Below are 22,520 nucleotides of genomic sequence, written 5' to 3'. Positions count from 1 at the left end.
CTATGCCACATACACCGTGCCACAAATGTCTTCTACAAACACAGTTAACCCATTCGGTGCTGCAGTTTCTACACCCTAAACTAAGCATTAATAAACCAAGGCACTGGCAGGTATCTAACTACAAGGTTAATATACACATCCTTGTATTATACAGCACGACACAGCAGTTACCCAACATTTAAGAAAAGCAAACCCACAAATGTAGGGTACAAAGTCAAATTATAGCAGCCCAGCTTAGCTTTGTTGGCTGTGATACATCTCCCCCCCCCTGGGGATGCTCAGTCTGTCGCTGCATAGGACACATAGACTCACCTTGTACGATGTCACTTAGATGGTCAGCTCCAGAACCAAGAGACCACCAAAGAATAAGCAGGATCCGGGGGTCCCGCGGTGCAATCTCCTCCCTCCTGCCCCTCTTCCTGTGCAGTAATTCTGCCCCACCTCCTCCAGCCTGTATGATCCACCCTGCACCTAGCTCACTCCCACTGCAGCTCCCGAGCCCCTCCCTGCACGCTCATCATCCGGCTAGCATGGCCCGGTCATCACCCGTCTATCCTGGCGCGCTCATCACCCGGCTCACCCGTCTAGCCTGGAGCGCTCATCACCCGGCTCACCCGTCTAGCCTGGCGCGCTCATCACCCGGCTCACCCGTCTAGCATGGCCCGGTCATCACCCGGCTCACCCGTCTAGCCTGGAGCGCTCATCACCCGGCTCACCCGTCTAGCCTGGCGCGCTCATCACCCGGCTCACCCGTCCTGCATGGCCCGGTCATCACCCGGCTCACCCGTCTAGCCTGGAGCGCTCATCACCCGTCCAGCCTGGAGCGATCATCACCCGTCTAGCCTGGAGCGCTCATCACCCGGCTCACCCTAGCCTGGAGCGCTCATCACCCGGCTAGCCTGGAGCGCTCATCACCCGGCTAGCCTGGAGCGCTCATCATCGGGCTCACCCGTCTAGCCTGGAGCGCTCATCACCCGGCTCACCCGTCTAGCCTGGAGCGCTCATCACCCGGCTCACCCGTCTAGCCTGGAGCGCTCATCACCCGGCTCACCCGTCTAGCCTGGAGCGCTCATCACCCGGCTAGCCTGGAGCGCTCATCATCGGGCTCACCCGTCTAGCCTGGCGCGCTCATCACCCGGCTCACCCGTCTAGCCTGGCGTGCTCATCACCCGGCTCACCCGTCTAGCCTGGAGCGCTCATCACCCGTCTAGCATGGAGCGCTCATCACCCGGCTCACCCGTCTAGCCTGGCTCGCTCATCACCCGGCTCACCCGTCTAGCCTGGAGCGCTCATCACCCGGCTCACCCGTCTAGCCTGGCGCGCTCATCACCCGGCTCACCCGTCTAGCCTGGCGCGCTCATCACCCGTCTAGCCTGGCGCGCTCATCACCCGGCTCACCCGTCTAGCCTGGCGCGCTCATCACCCGGCTCACCCGTCTAGCCTGGCGCGCTCATCACCCGGCTCACCCGTCTAGCCTGGCGCGCTCATCACCCGGCTCACCCGTCTAGCCTGGCGCGCTCATCACCCGGCTCTCCCGTCTAGCCTGGCGCGCTCATCACCCGTCTAGCATAGAGCGCTCATCACCCGGCTCACCCGTCTAGCCTGGAGCGCTCATCACCCGACTCACCCGTCTAGCCTGGCGCGCTCATCACCCGTCTAGCATAGAGCGCTCATCACCCGGCTCACCCGTCTAGCATGGACCGGTCATCACCCGGCTCACCCGTCTAGCATGGACCGGTCATCACCCGGCTCACCCGTCTAGCCTGGCGCGCTCATCACCCGGCTCACCCGTCTAGCCTGGCGCGCTCATCACCCGGCTCACCCGTCTAGCCTGGCGCGCTCATCACCCGGCTCACCCGTCTAGCCTGGCGCGCTCATCACCCGGCTCACCCGTCTAGCCTGGAGCGCTCATCACTCGGCTCACCCGTCTAGCCTGGAGCGCTCATCACCCGGCTCACCCGTCTAGCCTGGAGCGCTCATCACCCGGCTCACCCGTCTAGCCTGGAGCGCTCATCACCCGACTCACCCGTCTAGCCTGGCGCGCTCATCACCCGTCTAGCATAGAGCGCTCATCACCCGGCTAGCATGGACCGGTCATCACCCGGCTCACCCGTCTAGCATGGACCGGTCATCACCCGGCTCACCCGTCTAGCCTGGCGCGCTCATCACCCGGCTCACCCGTCTAGCCTGGAGCGCTCATCACCCGGCTCACCCGTCTAGCCTGGAGCGCTCATCACCCGGCTCACCCGTCTAGCCTGGCGCGCTCATCACCCGGCTCACCCGTCTAGCCTGGAGTGCTCATCACCCGGCTCACCCGTCTAGCCTGGCGCGCTGATCACCCGGCTCACCCGTCTAGCCTGGCGCGCTGATCACCCGGCTCACCCGTCTAGCCTGGCGCGCTCATCACCCGGCTCACCCGTCTAGCCTGGCGCGCTCATCACCCGGATCACCCGTCTAGCCTGGCGCGCTCATCAACCGGCTCACCCGTCTAGCCTGGCGCGCTCATCAACCGGCTCACCCGTCTAGCCTGGCGCGCTCATCAACCGGCTCACCCGTCTAGCCTGGCGCGCTCATCAACCGGCTCACCCGTCTAGCCTGGCGCGCTCATCAACCGGCTCACCCGTCTAGCCTGGCGCGCTCATCAACCGGCTCACCCGTCTAGCCTGGCGCGCTCATCAACCGGCTCACCCGTCTAGCCTGGCGCGCTCATCAACCGGCTCACCCGTCTAGCCTGGCGCGCTCATCAACCGGCTCACCCGTCTAGCCTGGCGCGCTCATCAACCGGCTCACCCGTCTAGCCTGGCGCGCTCATCACCCGGCTCACCCGTCTAGCCTGGCGCGCTCATCACCCGGCTCACCCGTCTAGCCTGGCGCGCTCATCACCCGGCTCACCCGTCTAGCCTGGCGCGCTCATCACCCGGCTCACCCGTCTAGCCTGGCGCGCTCATCACCCGTCTGGCATGGAGCGCTCATCACCCGGCTCACCCGTCTAGCATGGCCCGGTCATCACGCGGCTCACCCGTCTAGCCTGGAGCGATCATTCGGGCTCACCCGTCTAGCCTGGCTCGCTCATCACCGGGCTCACCCGTCTAGCCTGGCTCGCTCATCACCGGGCTCACCCGTCTAGCCTGGCGTGCTCATCACCGGGCTCACCCGTCTAGCCTGGCGCGCTCATCACCGGGCTCACCCGTCTAGCCTGGCGCGCTCATCACCCGTCTAGCCTGGCGCGCTCATCACCCGGCTCACCCGTCTAGCCTGGCGCGCTCATCACCCGGCTCACCCGTCTAGCCTGGCGCGCTCATCACCCGGCTCACCCGTCTAGCCTTGAGCGCTCATCACCCGGCTCACCCGTCTAGCCTTGAGCGCTCATCACCCGGCTCACCCGTCTAGCCTGGCGCGCTCATCACCCGGCTCACCCGTCTAGCCTGGCGCGCTCATCACCCGGCTCACCCGTCTAGCCTGGCGCGCTCATCACCCGGCTCACCCATCTAGCCTGGCCCGGTCATCACCCGGCTCACCCGTCTAGCATGGCACGTTCATCACCCGTTTAGCATGGAGCACTCATCACCCGGCTCACCCGTCTAGCATGGCGCGCTCATCACCCGGCTCACCCTGCACACTCACCTCGGTCTCACTCCCCTCCGACACACAGTACCTATCAGCGATATAATCATTAATGTACTATAGGTACATACAGCCCAGAATGTGATATATTGTGGTACATACCTCCTATCTATAGATCACTATGGGGCCTAATCCACCGCAAATGTATTTTTAACTAAAGTATAGCATCAGATATCTCCAATAGGTTCCTATGGGGACAGCTACTGGCCCCTATGTATTAATGACCGCATTTATAACACAAACCCTTTCAATCCTTATCGCAATGAGATTGTGTGTACTTGTGAAAAATCTTCAACAGTCACGAAAAACTGCTGATCCTGCGAAGACCCCTATGGTCCTATTCTTCATATGGTCACTATCACAAAGGGGAGAGCTCTCCTCATACGGTAATGTACGCCAGCCTGAGCTGTATGTGCCCGAGCTGACGTACATTATCAGATGTGTAACTGCATGTTCAGAACTTGATAAATTGTGGTACAGAGTAGTCCTCATACAGTTATGGGGACTGCTCTGGATATCTGCACTGTTTATAAATTTGCAGGATACTTACAATTGTGTCTGTTCCCTGAAAACAACATTTAAAATAAGTTATAATAAATAGGCCCCATTGTGAGTGATTTAACAAGTTCCGAACTTGTGCCAAATTGGCGTTGGCCATTGAAGCTTATGGGGAGAACATTGCGGTAGAGGGATCTTACCTGCTGTCCCCTCAGGTGACTATCGCAAAGGTGGCCACTTTCCTATAGTGACCATAGAAGAGATAGGTGTTTATCGGGACTGCTGTTCAGGCAGAACACTTAATCAATACTCATGATCTTTCATTTCTTACTATTGTGATAAGGAATGAAAATGATCGTGCCAAATAACGGTTATTGTAAAATATGCCCCAATACCACTGTATTTGTAGAAATCCCCAAGAATCTATTTCTACATTAAAATATACATTTTTATTACACACAAATTAATATGTATATTTTGCCCAAATGTCCCAGTAACGAAATATAAAAATGAGTGAAAGTGTGGTGATCAAAATTATATTTGTATTTATGCTAAGCCACCCAGAGTTTTATATATAGTATTTGTATCGTAATTGCAGGACTCAACAAATCCCATATTATTAAGAGGTGTGTGTAAATTACTCACAGCCAGAACCCAATTGGTTAAATAGCATTTAAGTTCTCCAATTAGATATATTATTGTTGTATAAACAAGTGGGGGTAATTCACTATGCATGTATTTCTATGTAGCTCCAAATTGTCACTGCTATTCAGATTAGTCTTGAAATTGCAACAAGTGTAACTTAAGCTGAGTACACTACAGAAATCGATGTTCCGATCGCTCGGTCCATGGACTGCATACACACTAGCCTTGTTTAGGACGATAAAGGGAAGAGCGGACGTCCCTTTACCGACTTTTTACAGCCATGTTGTCGTGAGCAATGACTAATTCGTACTCACTCTTGTGGATCGGTCGGAAGCTTATACACACTACGAAAATATTAAACGGTACGACCAACCAAATGAGGAGACAATCGTCCATTTGGGCAGACTTTCGACCATCGTGTCACTACACACACTGACCCCACTTTTGAACGAGCGGTCGTATGTCAGCTGATTCAGCCGATTATTGGACGAAAACCGTTTAGTGTGTACCCAGCTTAAGATACTAACCCTGTACTTGTCAACACTTCAGATGTATATACATAGTAGATATACTTATATAGACAACTTCCCTATGTGTAAATATACAGTATATAGACAGTATACAATCTATGTGTGTAATATATACACACACACTAAAATAACATAATCTTCAAAAATGTCCCCGTAAAGCAGAATGTTACTGGTGTAAATCTCGTACTTCTAATAATTTCTTCATATATACTTCTATCCATCACGTCTGTCGATATGCTCTGGACACTGCAGAAAACAAAAATATTTCCAATCGCTCATCTCTGCTCAGACTTCTAACCCCAAATGCCTTTATTTGGCACATTTAAATCTCTTCGCAACCCTCCCACCCCAAACCCTTTGACTACTATCAGTGCCTAGGAGCTTGCTTACTACTTCAAGGACGAGAATGAGAAGATGGTATCATTTTCCTCAACTAGCAATCACCTCAATTCCTTCACAGCACCCTCCGATACCCTCTCTACATTGGATCCTGTCCTAAAACCTCACAAGTTAGTAGATCTGTGTCTCCTGTGCTCACTCCACGTCTAACTAAAATCAGTAATCTCTCTCTACTGGTATGTTCCCGTCATTATACAAGATGCAGTGATTACTCCTGTTCTGAAAAAACTAAATTCTGACTCAAACTCTCTCAAATTACCGCCCCATCTCCCAGCTTCCGTGCCCCTCCAAGCTTCTAGAGAGAATTGCCTACACTCGCCTCACACTTTCTTACTGCAAACTACCTATTGGATTCCCTTCAGTCAGGGCTTCGTTCTCAACACTCCACAGAGACTGCGCTGACCAAGGTTGTCAATGATTTGATCACAACAACTAAAGGCCATTACTCTCTCCTAATTCTCCTGGATCTCTCTGCTGCATGTGACACTGTTGACCACTCTCTCCTCATACAAACGCTACAATCCCTAGGTCTGCAAGACACTGTCCTATCCTGGTTCTCATCCTACCTATCTAATCGCTCTTTCAGTGTTAATTTCTCTGGATCCACCTCTGCTCCGCTTCCTTTATCAGTTGGAGACCACAAGGGTCAGTCCTAGGTCCTCTGCTGTTCTCTATCTACACCACTTCTCTAGGGAAACTAATAAGCTCCTTTGGATTTCAGTATCATCTCTATGCGGATGATACCCAAATCTATCTATCCTCTACTGATCTCTCACCATCTGTGTTGTCTCACGTTACTGTCTTTCTGCCATTTCATCTTGGATGTCTTCTCGCCAACTCAAACTCTCTAAAACAGAGTTAATAATATTCCCACCCACGAACAAACGTTACCTACCTAACATTTCTGTTGACAACATGACAATAAATCCCACTCCGCAAGTTTGCCGCCTAGGTGTGATCCTTGACTCACAACTATCCTTTGTTCCCCATTTCGACTCTATATTTAAATCATCATCAGCTGTTTATATAGCGCCACTAATTCCGCAGCGCTGTACATAGAACTCACTCAAATCAGTCCCTGCCCCATTGGAGATTATAATCTACATGAACTAATAAACACACAGACCAAGAGACTAAGGTCAATTTAATAGCAGCGTATTAGTATGTTTTTGAAATGTGGGTGGAAACCGGAATTCCAGGAGGAAACCCCACGCAAACATTTAAAAAACATTTCCAGAATACACATATATCTTATACAAGACACTGCAAAAACTGTAATTCATGCACTCATCATCTTCCACATTGACTATTGCAATTCCCACTTACTGGTCTTCCCCAAAACAATCTCAAGCCCCTACAATCTGTTTTGAACACAGCAGCTAGATAGATTTTCCTTGCAAACCGTTCTAACTCTGCTGAGTAACTCTGTCTGTCTCTACATTGGTTGCCTGTTTTTATTGAATCCAATATAAAATACTTCTACTAACCTATAAGGCCGTCAACAAAACTGCACCAACATACATCTCCTCACTTGTCTCAAAATATCTCCTAACTAGGCAACTCTGTTCTGCACAAGATCTGCATCTCTCTTCCACTCTTATTACATCCTCCCATTCCCGGTTACAGGACTTTTATTGGGCTGCACCCACTCCCTGAATTCCCTCCCTCGCACAATAGGACTTTCCTCTTGTTTTCACACCTTCAAGCGTTCTCTAAAAACCCACCTCTAACGGCAAGTTTATAATATTCCTCAACTACCCTCTTAATCTCTTTAGGTTACCTGATTACCACCCTTTACACAATTCCCACAAGACAACACCACTGACCCCCTGAACAACATTGCTGTGTGATTGGATCATATACCACACAAATCAGTTTTACCTTTGCAATCTGGCTGGACTGAAATGCAATATGTAGACTTAACCTCATGTATCAAACTCCCATTGTCCCTTAGATTGTAAGCTTGTGAGCAGGGCCTTCTCCCCTCTTTGTCTGTATTACACAGTATTGCATGTTATTGTGTTTGCCCCCATTTGTAGAGTTGTAAAGTGCTACGGAATTTGCTGGCGCTATATAAATAAATGTTGATGGTGAATATAGCTGTGTATATAGACAGTATATAGCTCTCTGTTTATATAGACATAATATACCTCCCATAGGTGAATATACACTGTATATAAATGGAATATAGCGCTCTATGTTTATATAGACTCAGTGGCCACCTTATTGGGTACACCTGCTCATTAATGCGCAAATCTAACCAGCCAATCATGTGGCAGCAAGCCAATGCAGAAACAGTCAAGAGGTTCAGTTGTTGCCCAGACCAAACACCAGCATGGGGAAGAAATGAGATCTAAGTGACTCTGACTGTGGAATGAATGTTGGTGCCAGACGGGGTGGTTTGAGTATCTCAGAAACTGCTGCTGATCTGGAGTTTTCACACACAACTAGAGTCTCTAAGTTTAGAGGAAGGTGCACAAAACAAAATACAACCAGTGAGCAGCAGTTCAGTGGGCAAAGACTCCTTGATAATGGGGGAGAATGGGCAGACTGGCTGAAGGTGACAATAACTCAGATAACCATGTGTTACAGCAGTGTTATAAAGAAGAGCATCTCTGAGTGCACAGCACGCCCAACCTTGAAGTGATGGGCTGCAGAAGACCACAACAGGTTCCACTCAGCTAAGAACACGAAACTGAGGCTACTGTGGGCTCAGGCTCACCAAAACTGGACAGTTGATTGGAAACATGTCGCCCTGTCTGACGAATCTCGATTTTTGCTGCGGCATGCACATGGTAAGATCATAAATTATAATTTGGCATCAATAACATGAATTCATCCACCCTTGTGTCAACGATGCAGAAAAGTAATGGTGTGGGGAAGGTTTGCTTGGCACACATTAGGCCTCTTAAACCAAATTACACAGCCTGCATGAATATTATTGCTGACCATGTGCATCCTTTTATGGCCACAGTCTACCCATCTAATGGCTATTTCCAACAAGACACAGAGCACATGTCATCCGAAGCTGGTTCCATGAACGTCATGGCAATGAGGTCAGTGTACTCCAATGTTCTCCACAGTCACCAGATCTCAATCCAATAGAGCGAGCGCATTTGGGAAGTGGTAGAACGGGAGATTCTCAGCATGAACGTGCAGCCAACTGTGTGATGTTATTATATCAACATGGACCAGAATCTCTAAGGAATGTTTCCAGCACCTTGTTCATCCATGTCATGAAGAATTCAGGCTGTTCTGGAAGCAAAGTGGGATCCTACCCAGTACTAGAAAGGTGTACCTAATAAATTGACCACTGAGTGTATATATACATACAGTATACAGCTCCTCTGTGTGTTATATATACTGTAATTAGTTCCCCTAAACATACAGTATATAGACAGAAAACAGCTTCCCTATGTGTATATATGCAGTATATAGCTCTGTGTATATAGACAGTACACAGCTTCTCTATATGTATATAGACAGGGTACCACTCTCATGTGTGAATATATACAGTCATGGCCAAAAGTTTTGAGAATGACACATATTTATTTTTTTTTCTTTTTACAAAGTCTGCTGCCTCAGTTTTAATGATGGCAATTTGCATATACTCCATAATATCATGGAGTGATCAGATGAATTGTAATTAATTTCAAAGACCCTCTTTGCCATGACAATGAACTTTATCCCAAAAACAACATTTCCACTGCATTTCAGCCCTGCCACAAAAGGACCAGCTGACATCAGGTCAGTGATTCTCTCGTTAATACAGGTGAAAGTGTTGACGAGGACAAGGCTGGCGATCACTCTGTCATGCTGATTGAGTTAGAATAACAGACTGGAAGCTTTAAAAAGAGGATGGTGCTTTAAATCATTGTTCTTCCTCTGTTAACCATGGTTATCTGCAAGAAAACATGCAGTTTGCACAAAAAGGGCTTCACAGGCAAGGATATTGCCGCTAATAAGATTGCACCTAAATCAACCATTTATCGAATTATCAAGAACTTCAAGAAGAGAGGTTCAATAGTTGTGAAGAAGGCTTCAGGGTGCCCAATAACGTCCAGCAAGCGCCAAGACCGTCTCCTAAAGTAGATTCAGCTGCAGCATCGGGGGACCACCAGTGCAGAGCTTGTTCAGGAACGGCAACAGGTAGGTGTGAGTGCATATGCACGCACAGTGAGGCAAAGACTTTTGGAGGATGGCCTGGTGTCAAGAAGGCCAGCAAAGAAGCCACTTCTCTCCAGGAAAAACATCAGGGACAGACTGATATTCTGCAAAAGGTCATCATCATCATCATTTATTTATATAGCGCCAGCAAATTTCGTAGCGCTTTACAATTGGGAACAAACATTAATAAAACAATACTGGGTAATACATACAGACAGAGAGGTAAGAGAACCCTGCTCGCAAGCTTACAATCTATTGGACAATGGGAGTTTGAAACACAAGGGCATGTGCTACATCATATTGCACACTGGACCAGCTAGAATGCAAAGGTAAAAGTATTGAGTGGGCTGTGTGTGTGGCAATGTTAGTCAGAGGGTTGTTGTCTTGTGTTAGCTGTGTAGAGGGTGGTAATAGGGGAGATAAAGATGGTGGTTGAGGAATATCATTAGCTTGTCTGAAGAGGTGGATTTCCAGAGAACGCTTGAAGGTTTGAAGACTAGAGGAAAGTCTTACCGTGCGAGGGAGGGAATTCTACAAAGTGGGTGTAGCCCGAAAAAAGTCCTGTAACCGAGAATGGGAGGAAGTGATGAGAGTGGAAGAGAGACGCAGATCTTGCGCTGAACGAAGATGTCAAGTTGGGTGATATTTTGAGACAAGTGAGGAGATGTATGCCGGTGCAATTTTGTTGACGGCCTTGTATGTTAGTAGAAGAATTTTATATTGGATTCGTTGAAATACAGGCAGCCAATGTAGAGACTGACAGAGTGGCTCAGCAGAGGAAGAACGGTTAGCATGGAAAAATCAATCTAGCCGCTGCGTGCATAATAGATTGTAGGGGTTCAAGTCTGACTTTGGGAAGACCAGTAAGGAGGGAATTGCAATAGTCGATGCGGGAGATGATGAGTGCATGAATTAAGGTTTTTGCTGTGTCTTGTGTGAGATATGTGCATATTCTGGAAATGTTTTTTAGATGTATGTAACATGATTTAGATATGGAGTTGATGTGGGGAATAAATGATAGTTGTGAGTCAAAGGTACAGGGATTGGACTGCTGAGGACTGGGGGTAAAGTCATTTTCTCTCTTGAATCTTCTTTCAGATTGTTTGGGGCATCTGGAAAAATGCTTGTCCGGAGAATTAAAGGTGAGCGCTACCGTCAGTCCTGTGTCACGCCAACAGTAAAGCATCCTGAGACCATTCATGTGTGGGGTTGCTTCTCAGCCAAGGGAGTGGGCTCACTCACAGTTTTGCCTAAGAACACAGCCATAAATAAAGAATGGTACCAAAACATCCTCCAAGAGCAACTTCTCCCAACCATCTAAGAACAGTTTAGTGAGGAACAATGCTTTTTCCAGCATGATGGAGCACCGTGCCATAAAGCAAAAGTGATAACTAAGTGGCTTGGGGATCAAAACATCGAAATTTTGGGTCCATGGCCAGGAAACTCCCCAGACCTTAATCCCATTGAGAACTTGGTCAATCCTCAAGAGGTGGGTGGACAAACTCCAACCATTGATTAGGCAAGAATGGGCAGCCATGAATCAGTATGTGGCCAAGAATTGATTGACAGCTGCCAGGGCGAATTGCATAAGTTTTCAAAAAGAAGGGTCAACACTGCAAATATTGACTCTTTGCATAAACTTAATGTACTTGTCAATAAAAGCCTTTGACACTTATGAAATGCTTGTAATTGTCCTTCAGTATAACATAGCAACATCTGACAAAAAGGTCTAAAAACACTGAAGCAGCAAACTTTGTGAAAACCAATACTTGTGTCATTCTCAAAACTTTTGGCCATTACTGTACACAAAGAATATAGCTCACCTATGCGTATACAGTATGTAGCTCCCGTGTGTGTATGTATGCATGTATGTATGTATATAGACAGTATTACAGCCCCTGTGCCTGTAAACAGTATACAGATAGCATGACGTACAGGTACGGTATATAGAGAGCATGATGTGTATAGATACGGTATATAGATAGTATGACGTATGTATCTGTGTGTGTGTCTGTATGTATATATATATATATATATATATGTACGGTGGCTAAGTGGTTAGCACTTCTGCCTTACAGCAATGGGGTTATGAGTTCAAATCCTGCCACTTCCAGTTACGCAACATTGCTCGTATTAGGCCCTTCCTCTCCCAGAATGCCACCAAATCGTTATCCACTCCCTGATATTCTATCGGTTAGACTACTGCAACCTTCTCCTCACTGACCTCCCACACTCACATCTCACTTCTCTTTGTTCTATACTCAATGCCGTTGCTAGACTTATCTTCCTTTCTCGCCGCTCCACATCTGTCTACCCTCTCTATCATGCCCTTCACTGGCTCCCCTTACCCTATAGAATCATCTTCAAGCTCCTCACCCTCATTTACAAGGCCCTTGCCAACCCCACTGCTCCCTACATCTCCAACCTCCTCTCTATTCATAATCCTTCCCACCCACTGCAATTGGCCAACGACCATCATCTCTCTCCTCCCCTCTGATTAGCTCATCTCACGTATTCAAGACTTCTCCACTGGAACGATCTCCCTCGTACTATCATAACGTCCCCCCTCTAAGCAGTTTCAAATGGGCATTAAAAACTCACCTCTTCTTAAAAGTCTTTCAGTCACCTGCCTAACTACCCACCTGTCGGCTTCCTCTCCTGTCAGTAGCTCTTCACCTGTTAGCCGCACCCACGCTCTTGGGCACAGGTTCCCTGCTGTGCTGACTTTCCCCAAACCTTTCTTATTAGTTGTACACTGAACTACCTGAGTAATAGTGCTGCTTGTTTATTGTACTGTAATGTACTGTCCTACTGTTTGTCCCTGTACGGTGCTGCGGACACTTTGTGGCGCCTGACAAATAAAAATTAATAAGAGTATAGTCTGACGTATAGAAATGGTATATATTCAGTGTATAAGTAGCAATATATATATATATATATATATCTCAATATCATCTATTTATATAGCGCCACTTATACCACAGCACTGTACAGAGAACTCACTCACGTCAGTCCTTGCCCCATTGGAGCTTACAGTCTAAATTCCCTAACATACACACACTATATTATTGATAGCAGCCAATTAAACTACTAGTTTCTGGAGTGTGGGAGGAAACCAGAGCACCTGGAGGAAACCCATGCAAACATAGGGAGAACATACACATGGAAAAGGCCATGTTTGGGAATTGAACTCATGACCCCAGTGCTGTGAGGCAGATGTGCTAACCACTACGCCACCGTGCTGCCCATAATAAAAAAAAAAAAGTGTGTGTACATATGTATATACTGTGAGGTGTATATAAGTACAGTATATCTGTGTATGTGTGTGTATATCTCTCTCTCTATATATATATATATATATATATATATATATATATATATATATATTGTGAGGTGTATATAAGTACAGTATATCTGTGTGTGTGTGTGTATATCTCTCTATATATATATATATAATGTGAGGTGTATATAAGTACAGTATATCTGTGTGTGTGTGTGTATATCTCTCTATATATATATATATATTGTGAGGTGTATATAAGTACAGTATATCTGTGTGTGTGTGTGTATATCTCTCTATATATATATATATATTGTGAGGTGTATATAAGTACAGTATATCTGTGTATGTGTATATAGATATATATATATTGTGAGGTGTATATAAGTACAGTATATCGATGGTAAATACCTCTCCCTCAGCTCTAGGTGACGGCTGCAGCGATCTGTCCTCACCTCTCCCACAATCCTCTTCTCCTCAGTGTTGTGATTCAGGTCACGTGTCCATCCCGTCATATTCTGATGGACTGAGCGGGGACATTTTATCTCCTCACAAGAAATACATTGTCTCCATCTAGTGCTCGGATCTCTCACATAGGACACATCAATGAGCGGTCACTAGAGGTGGAATCTTTTCATCTTATGTCAAAACTGAGCGACTACCAGCCATACTGCCCGGGAGATGACGTCAATGCTGTGCGACACCAGAGACATGACCTGCTGCTGAGTATCTGTCTCTATAATATAATATACAGCTGCTGAGAGGTGAGGATCTGTCTCTATAATATAATATACAGCTGCTGAGAGGTGAGGATCTGTCTATAATATAATATACAGCTGCTGAGAGGTGAGGATCTGTCCGTCTATAATATAATATACAGCTGCTGAGAGGTGAGGATCTGTCCGTCTATAATATAATATACAGCTGCTGAGAGGTGAGGATCTGTCCATCTATAATATAATATACAGCTGCTGAGAGGTGAGGATCTGTCCATCTATAATATAATATACAGCTGCTGAGAGGTGAGGATCTGTCTATAATATAATATACAGCTGCTGAGAGGTGAGGATCTGTCCGTCTATAATATAATATACAGCTGCTGAGAGGTGAGGATCTGTTCCTCTATAATATACAGCTGCTGAGTGGTGAGGATCTGTCCCTCTATAATCTAATATAATATAATATCTACAGCTGCTGGGTGGTGAGGATCTGTCCATCTATAATATAATATACAGCTGCTGAGAGGTGAGGATCTGTTCCTCTATAATATAATATACAGCTGCTGAGAGGTGAGGATCTGTTCCTCTATAATATAATATACAGCTGCTGAGAGGTGAGGATCTGTTCCTCTATAATATACAGCTGCTGAGTGGTGAGGATCTGTCCCTCTATAATCTAATATAATATAATATCTACAGCTGCTGGGTGGTGAGGATCTGTCCATCTATAATATAATATACAGCTGCAGAGAGGTGAGGATCTGTTCCTCTATAATATAATATACAGCTGCTGAGAGGTGAGGATCTGTTCTTCTATAATATAATATACAGCTGCTGAGAGGTGAGGATCTGTCCATCTATAATATAATATACTATACAGCTGCTGAGTGGTGAGGATCTGTCCCTCTATAATCTAATATAATCTACAGCTGCTGAGTGGTGAGGATCTGTCCATCTATAATATAATATACTATACAGCTGCTGGGTGGTGAGGATCTGTCCATCTATAATATAATATAATCTACAGCTGCTGAGTGGTTAATATTTCTAACTTTTAGTAATACCTATAATGTAAACTATTTTATTCTAGCCTACCATTGGGTGAAACTCAGAATGCGTTATTGTAGTTAGATCAGGAGTAAAGGCACTTCAAAACACAAACTATTTGAGTGTACACTCCTTCCCCACTATGCCCCACCCATTTGGAGAAATCCTGAGTTTTAAGTTCTTTTGAGGTAGGGCACTATTTTGAGCTCCTGACCATGTTCATAATGTTTTGTTTTTTCTTTTGCTCAGTGCAGCCACCCTTTCCTAGAGAGTGAAAAGCCTGTCTTCACTCTGTGTCCCTGTGCCAGGGTGTGAAATCCCTGTCTTCACTCTGTGTCCCTGTGCCAGGGTGTGAAATCCCTGTCTTCACTCTGTGTCCCTGTGCCAGGGTGTGAAATCCCTGTCTTCACTCTGTGTCCCTGTGCCAGGGTGTGAAATCCCTGTCTTCACTCTGTGTCCCTGTGTCAGGGTATGCAGCCTGTTGGCTTCCCTCGCACCCTGAGGCTGTGACAGCCATTGTCTACAGAGGATGTTGTGTGTTTCTGCACTGTCCTCTGTAAGAGAGAGATGCTGGAACAGCCACTAATTCTTAAACAGCTCTGCTTGCCACAATCCCCTTAGCAACCAGCAGATTTTTTTTACCACAGTAAGAGAACGTCTCAGCAGGGTGTAAACCGAACAACAGGAATCCTATATGGAGTGAACATCGCTGGCGGTTTCAGCGCTGCAGGACTTGCTGGGCACCCAGGAAGAGTCTAACTCTCCTTCCTGCAGGAGACGGCAGCTACACCTGTAAGTAGGCTGTAGTGTGTACGGTGAGTGGACCGTGGCCATTACTGGTGGGCTGTTCCAAGGGGCGGTCCTCCTCCTCAGACTCGTTTGGCGGTCTGTCTTTTAAAGAAGCCACCATTTACCTTCCAGTGACATGCAGCTCTGTCCTACTATGTGCTCTCTCTGTTTCTACCCTCTGCAGTAGGCTGTTTCTCAGTACCACCTGTTACTACAGTGTTGTAGGCATTACTTTACACTTGAGGACAAGCCTTCACTGTAAATCAGTATAGTGGGTCTCTGTGTGTGTGGCCTGCAAGTGTATGTTTTGAATTAAATACTTTTCTTCTGGTGTTTACAGAAAATTTATTTTATTGCTGGATTTATTTACACATTCTTTGGTGAGTGATTTTATTTACCATCAATATGTTTGAGAAAGGGACTTTCCAAGACTAAAGGGTCTCCTGGAAAGTCTGCAACTTTATACCTGTGCCAAATTTAATGTCAGATTATCTTGTGGACAGTCTGACCCGGATGTCCTGTGTGCAACATGTGAGGCAGAGATCCTTGATCAATGTTTGTCCACGGCTGCATCGGCGACCCTTGAGGAACCAGCGTGGGCTAAGTGTCTTGCGACATCCATAGAAAGTGTGAGTTTATTCTTCGTTCCGTTTAAGTGGCAGCAGGAAGTTTGTTTTAGACCCAACATGTCTACGCCCTGGGTCAACAAGGCCTTTTAAACATGGGTGGAACAACTGACTAAGGAACTGGAAATAGGCTTAGAGGATGCCTATGACTTTGTGGGTCAGGCATCTTTGGGCGCCGTTTCTCTTAATGTCAAACTTTTCACACTCATAATTGTGGCCCAACTCTCTGTGGTTTTGCTCTTGGTTGGCTGATGTGGAGTCTTTTCTGTTTGACAGGATTACTCTGCTTGGTTTTGAGTTGGAACAAATTATTCGGGTGTCCACAGGTGGCAAGAGCTCTTTTCTATCTGTCAGCTCTGCTAAATCAAAGCAATCCAGGTTTTAGACCTTTCGTCTCACCAGGGGGCAGTCTTCTTCCTCAGATGAGGGCTCTTATAGGGACGAGGTCACTGGCAGGCATGTGGCTCCCAAACCAGTGGACGAGACCGCTGCATAACGACATGCTACTACAGCCTTGTGGTGGCGACCCATCTACTGCCTTTTCATGATTAGTAGCAAGCCTCTACAATGGAGGTCTGGTTTCGGGGATTGTGATTCGTGGCTATGTTATAGACCATGTCAAATTTCCTCCACACAGGTTCTTCACCATGGGTCTGCCTTCCAGTGGACGCCGGAGACTGGCTTCAGGAAACTTTTTTTTGGGTTTCCTGAGTGATTATTCAGGTCCCCGCCTCAGGAACAGGGTTTGGGGCTTTCCTCCAACCTCTTCCTTGTCCGAAAACAGGACCGCAAATTTAATCCAATCTTGAATCTCAAAACTCTCAACAAGGGAGTTTGGCTGCTGGGATTCTGGATGGAATCCTTGCTTTCCGTGATTGCGGGCATGGAACACAAAGAAAGACTGTGACTTATAAATATGGTATAAATTTATTTAAAGGAAATAGCGCAGGGCGCTTATTTATATAATTGCAAATGTACTTATTTTTGATATTGTGTGTATGTTGGGAAGGAAGTTAATTTCTTCTCCTGGTCTCAGAAATAAATATGTTTTTTGTTTCAACTTTGCTAGAGGAATTGCATTATTCCTGAGGTTTATACCTGATACAATAAGCCTTTGTTGAGGAAGTCTTTTGTGTATTTTGGTAGGGAAATGACTTGTTTGGGGTTTTGTAATTTTCTTTTGGGAATGTGTATTCAGCAACTGTCTGAAGAAAGGACCCATGTTAATGTCATGTTAATTAGTCCTTTTGATGTGTGAGGGTCCAGCACCTGAAGGCACAGGGAGGTTTAATTAGACTGCTGTTCGTTTTAGGATATCACAGATAAGTGTAAATATTGTTAGCTTTGCATTGCATGTAAATCCATGTTTGGGTAAACACATTGTATCCTGATTCTAAAAATAGCTCAGACCTCAGGGGGCTGCCTTACCCTGTGAGGCTGTGTCCAAAAACTGTATTAAAAAAAAAAAGCGCTGTTTTGTATTGAAAATTGTTCTTTTTGTTTCATCTGACCTGCTCGCTGGTACCTTTCAACCAGTGTGAGCAAATAAACATCACCTGCTTCAAAGACCTGCTTGGAAACTTGTCTATCCCTGTGACCTACAGATTAGACCCAACTGTAATCCATTCCCAGCTGTTCTGAGAATTGGACCCAGCTTTCTGGTACCACAATGATCCATAGAACGAGGTCAGGGTTACCAGCCCAGGTACACCAGTAACTGGGTACACTAGCAGCGTCTGTTACCCAGAAGAAACCCAGTACTGGATGCTGGTAAGGAGTCCAGTGGTGGCAGCATTTGTAAGCCCCTCCTACTGCGGTTAGAGGGCGCATTTGGGATGACGAAGGGGAACGTTGGCAAAGTAAGCCCAGCCGGTTCCCAGCAACAACAGACAGGGTGGCATAGACGATCCATCCTGTCACAACGACCATCATCATTTTAGGGCTTGGCCCTTTGGTCTCGCTTTTTCCCCAGGGATTTTCACCAAAATAATGGATGTTATCGCAGGTCTCCTGCATTCTCATGGCATCACTAACGTGTCTTTAATTTAAACAACCTGTTAAAGGCGCTGTTCAATTCAATCTTTCTGCCACACATTCAACTCACTATTCAGTTTCTGGAGACCCAGGGCTGGATTCTGAATCTACCCAAGTGATTCTAGCACGACAGATGCGCTTTCTGGACCTCAACTTCAACACAGGCAGATCATCTCACTGTCCACAGTCATGTGTCACTCCCTCACATGGTGGTTGACCAGAGCAAATTTGGTCGAAGGCCAGTCTATCACTCTCCGGACTGTTAGTGCCTCTAGGTTGGGACACGGGTCTCTCTCGCTCCTGCCGGCGCCTCTCCTGAGCTGCGGCCGTCCGCCATCTTGACTAAGATTGCGCATGTGCAGAAACCCTGAACTGTTAATACCTCGCCTCTAGTCTCATTGGTTAATTAATTACCTCTCAGTACTTAAGGCACCTGTTGCCCTATTACCTTTGCCTGTTCTTGGTTCTCATTCCTTGAGACTCTGAGGTGTTTCCTGTTTCTGCTCGTGTTATCCGTTTGCTCTGGACAAGTCTCCTCTCCTCATCGGTAGTAGAACTTACCCGCTGCAGACTACTCTCGCTCCCTCCGTTACATGCCTGCTTCTGGACAAGTCTCCTCTCCTCATCGGTAGTAGAACCTACCCGCTGCAGACTACTCCCGTTACTCCGTTCCACGCCTGCACCTGGACAAGTCTTCTCTCCACATCAGTGGTACAACTTGCCTATTGCAGACCACTCACGTTACTCCGTTCCACGCCTGCACCTGGACAAGTCTTCCCTTCACATCAGTGGTACAACTTGCCTATTGCAGACCACTCACGTTACTCCGTTCCACGCCTGCACCTGGACAAGTCTTCTCTACATATCCGTGGTGAATCTTACCAGCTGTAGACCATTCATGTTTCCTTGTGATATAGCTACTACTCTGTATGGTACCTACTAACTGGACTAAAGTCTACAAGTGCCTCTGTATTGTAGCTGCAAGTCGCTGACTCTTCTGCTATATTGTTGATTGGTCTTTGCCTAACGTTATCAAGTACTGGCTTGCTATATACTACCTGCGTGCTAAGGCACTTGGACTCTTTCATCATTTTATCCTGTTTACTAAACTGCTGTACCATCACAGTTCCACGGTGCCAAGACTCAGCATTTATACTATTGACATTCCTTTCCTCTATTCTACTGTATGGTTCCACTGATTCACCACACTACCCAGAGGTCCGCACTTCTGGTAAGTGTAGCTAAACCTGGTGAATTCTGGGTAAAACTCCTAGTGCCCGTGACACAGTCCTTCCATTATGGGAGTGGTCCTTGGTTACCACAGACGTCAGTCTGTCCGGTTGGGGCGTGGTCATCGTTCATCTCTGGTTCCAGGGCCTCTGGTTTCCAATGGAGACCCCCTTGCCCATCAATGTTCTGGCTGAAATTCTCCTGAAGCTCCAGTCGGACAATGCGACGGCAGTAGCCTTCCTGAATCGTCAAGGGTAAACATATCATGACCTGGACGGAACGTTATGTTCCGCCGATATCGGCCCTATTCATCCTGGGGTTGGAGAAGTGTGAGGTTGATTACCTCAACCACAACAGGAGCCACCCAGGTAGATGGTCCCTTCACGCAGAGAGTTTCACTCTTCTGGATTAATGTTGGGTCAGCCAGAGGTAGATCTCATGGAATCCCGTATGAACTTCAAGGTCCCTCTCTTCTGTTCGAAGTCCATATATCCAGCGGTGGGGTACTCTGATACCATGACAATGCTGTGGTGGTTTTGTTTGGTATACCTGCTTCCACAGTTTCCCATGTTCCCGAGGGTGCTCAAAAAGCTGAAAAGACAACCGATTTATGCCATTCTGGTGATACCATGCCATCCTAGGGATGGCGGTAGGTCCTCTTCTCCAGTTGCCTCTTCATCCAGATCTTCTGGTATAAGGCCTTCTTCGCTACCGCTCCTTAGGTTGTGTGGTTTTGACGGCCTAGCTACTGAAACCTTTTTGGTTTCCAGGATTTCTTGGAACAGGTCTTAGAAACTATAATTAAGGTGCGGAAAGCACGTTCCTCTGCTAAGTATCTGGTGTGGGATGCTTACCATCCAGTGGATCATCCAGTCTGCTGGATGGTTTTGATAAAGGTTTTCGTATTTCTTCTCTGAAACTGCAGGTTTTGGCATTCTCTATTATTTTTTTATTTTTTTTATTATTTTTTTTTCAGTGCAAGTTAGCTGTTACGAAGGATGTGCAGATCTTCTTTTTTTTTCAAGGGATTCTACGTGCTCTGCCCCTTTTTTGTACATCCAGTAGAGCCTTGGGATCTTAATGTGGTGCTCAGGGTTAGGGTTAGGAAACCTTTGAGCCTTTGGATTCTGTTGATCTCCGTTATGCTACTTGGAAGGTGGTATTTTTAATCCCTATCTCTTCTGCTCGTTGGGTGTCCAAGTTGGAGGGGCTGTGCTGCAAAACCCCCTTTCTGGTATTTCATTCTGACAGCTTTGCACAAAGCCCTCCTTTGTGCCGTGGGGGTATTATAATCATTTATCTATATAGCGCCAGCAAATTCCATAGCGCTTTACAATTGGGGACAAACGTAGTAATAGACATTACTGGGAAATGCAGACAAAGAGGTGAGAAGGCTCTGCTTGCAAGCTTACAAATCTGTTGGATACATGAGGTTAAGTCTACATATTGCGTTTTGGTGCCAGATCACAAAGGTAAAAGTATTTAGTATGCTATATGATCCAGTCATACAAAAATGTTGGTCAGGGGGTTGTCTTGTGTAAAGGGTGGTAATAGGGTAACCTAGTGAAGCTAACAGGGTGGTTGAAGAATATTCTAAGCTTTCCTGAAGAGGTGGGTTTTCAGAGAACACTTGAAGGTCTTTAGGGAATGGGAAGATGTGATGAGTGGATGAGAGACGCAGATCATGTGCAGAACGGAGTTGTCGAGTTGGGAAGTATTTTGAGACAAGTGAGAAGGTGTATGTTGGTGCAGTTTTATTGATGGACACTGAAGCGCCTGACACAGAACTTTTTCTGGCCTGGAATGTCTGATGACGTCCGGGCCTACTGTAAATCCTGTGATGTGTGTCAGCGTCTCGGGCGCCCCAGTGTTCGTGCTCCCCTCAGGTCCTTACCAATATTTGGGGAACCTTTTCAACAAATGGCTGTGGATATAGTAAGTCCCCTGACTGTGACCATGTCTGACACTTACCCCTTGCCTTGTACTAATGCTTCTGTAGATGAGTTAGGCAGAGTGCAGGGTTACCTAGAGGACAATTACAATTTCAGTAAGATTTTGGAAGATAATCTGGATCAAATAGGGCTGGTGTTAGGGAAGATTGGGTGGGCAGGTTGGACTGTTAGGACAGAGGAATGCCAGATGGGGATGTCAGATGTACAGTACCTGGGTGATCGTTTGGGGGGAGGAAGGGTTAGGTCAGAATCAGCTAAGGTAGAGACAATCCGAGCCTGGCCCCAGCCCACAACCCAGTTACATGTACTAGCATTCTTACCGACTGCAGGGGACTACAGACGTTCTGTCCCAGACTTTAGTACTGTAGCGAAGCCCCTGACAGATCTCACTAAGAATAAACTCCCCAAAGTAGTTGACTGGACACCCGCTTGTGAGCTGGCATTTCAGAGACTAAAGGAAGCCCTGGTTCTTGCTCCAGTACTGTTGGCGCCTAATTATGACAAGGATTTTATTGTGCAAACTGATGCGTCACAGTAAGAACTGGGAGCAGTACTTAGCCAGATGGGCAGGAGGCGCTAAACCGGGAGGTGGGGTATGCCACAATTGAGAAGGAATGTTTGGCCATTGTTTGGGCAGTGAAAAAACTTCAACCTTATTTGTATGGACGACATTTTACTGTGGTGACTTATCATAATACTTTAAAGTGGCAACAACACACCTCAGGGGAAAATGGCCGTTTTGTTGCGGATGGACTGGGACTGTCTCGGCAGGAAGAGCCGGATCCTCCGGTAACCCTAGGAGACTTCGGATCAGGAGCCAAATCGTTGGACATGGCCCGCTGGTTGCCGCATGGACGGGGGGGGGGGGGGGGAGGGAATGTGACTGGATCACTGATAAATAACTTCTGGTATTGATTTAAAGGAAATTGTGCAGGGTGCTTATTTATATAATTGCACAAGCACTTATGTTTGATATTGTG

General features: G+C 46.7%; 2 protein-coding genes across 2 annotated transcripts in view; one reads left to right on the top strand and one right to left on the bottom strand.

The window, feature by feature from the left end:
- KLC4 (kinesin light chain 4) overlaps positions 1-13,662 on the bottom strand; it is a 35,670-nt gene extending 22,008 nt beyond the window's left edge. Inside the window, 1 exon segment of the mRNA XM_075204542.1 lies at positions 13,555-13,662. Within this exon segment, the coding sequence (XP_075060643.1) occupies positions 13,555-13,658 (104 nt within the window). The 5' untranslated portion in view covers positions 13,659-13,662.
- A 58-nt stretch (positions 13,663-13,720) lies between these two features.
- The window catches only part of MRPL2 (mitochondrial ribosomal protein L2), a 40,886-nt gene continuing 32,086 nt past the window's right edge, over positions 13,721-22,520 (top strand). Inside the window, 1 exon segment of the mRNA XM_075204543.1 lies at positions 13,721-13,907. The gene's annotated coding sequence lies outside the window, so the exon portion shown is untranslated.

This window comes from Mixophyes fleayi, chromosome 3 (genome assembly GCF_038048845.1).
Source record: "Mixophyes fleayi isolate aMixFle1 chromosome 3, aMixFle1.hap1, whole genome shotgun sequence".
NCBI lineage: Eukaryota > Metazoa > Chordata > Amphibia > Anura > Limnodynastidae > Mixophyes > Mixophyes fleayi.
This window is presented reverse-complemented; position numbering and strand designations above follow the sequence as displayed.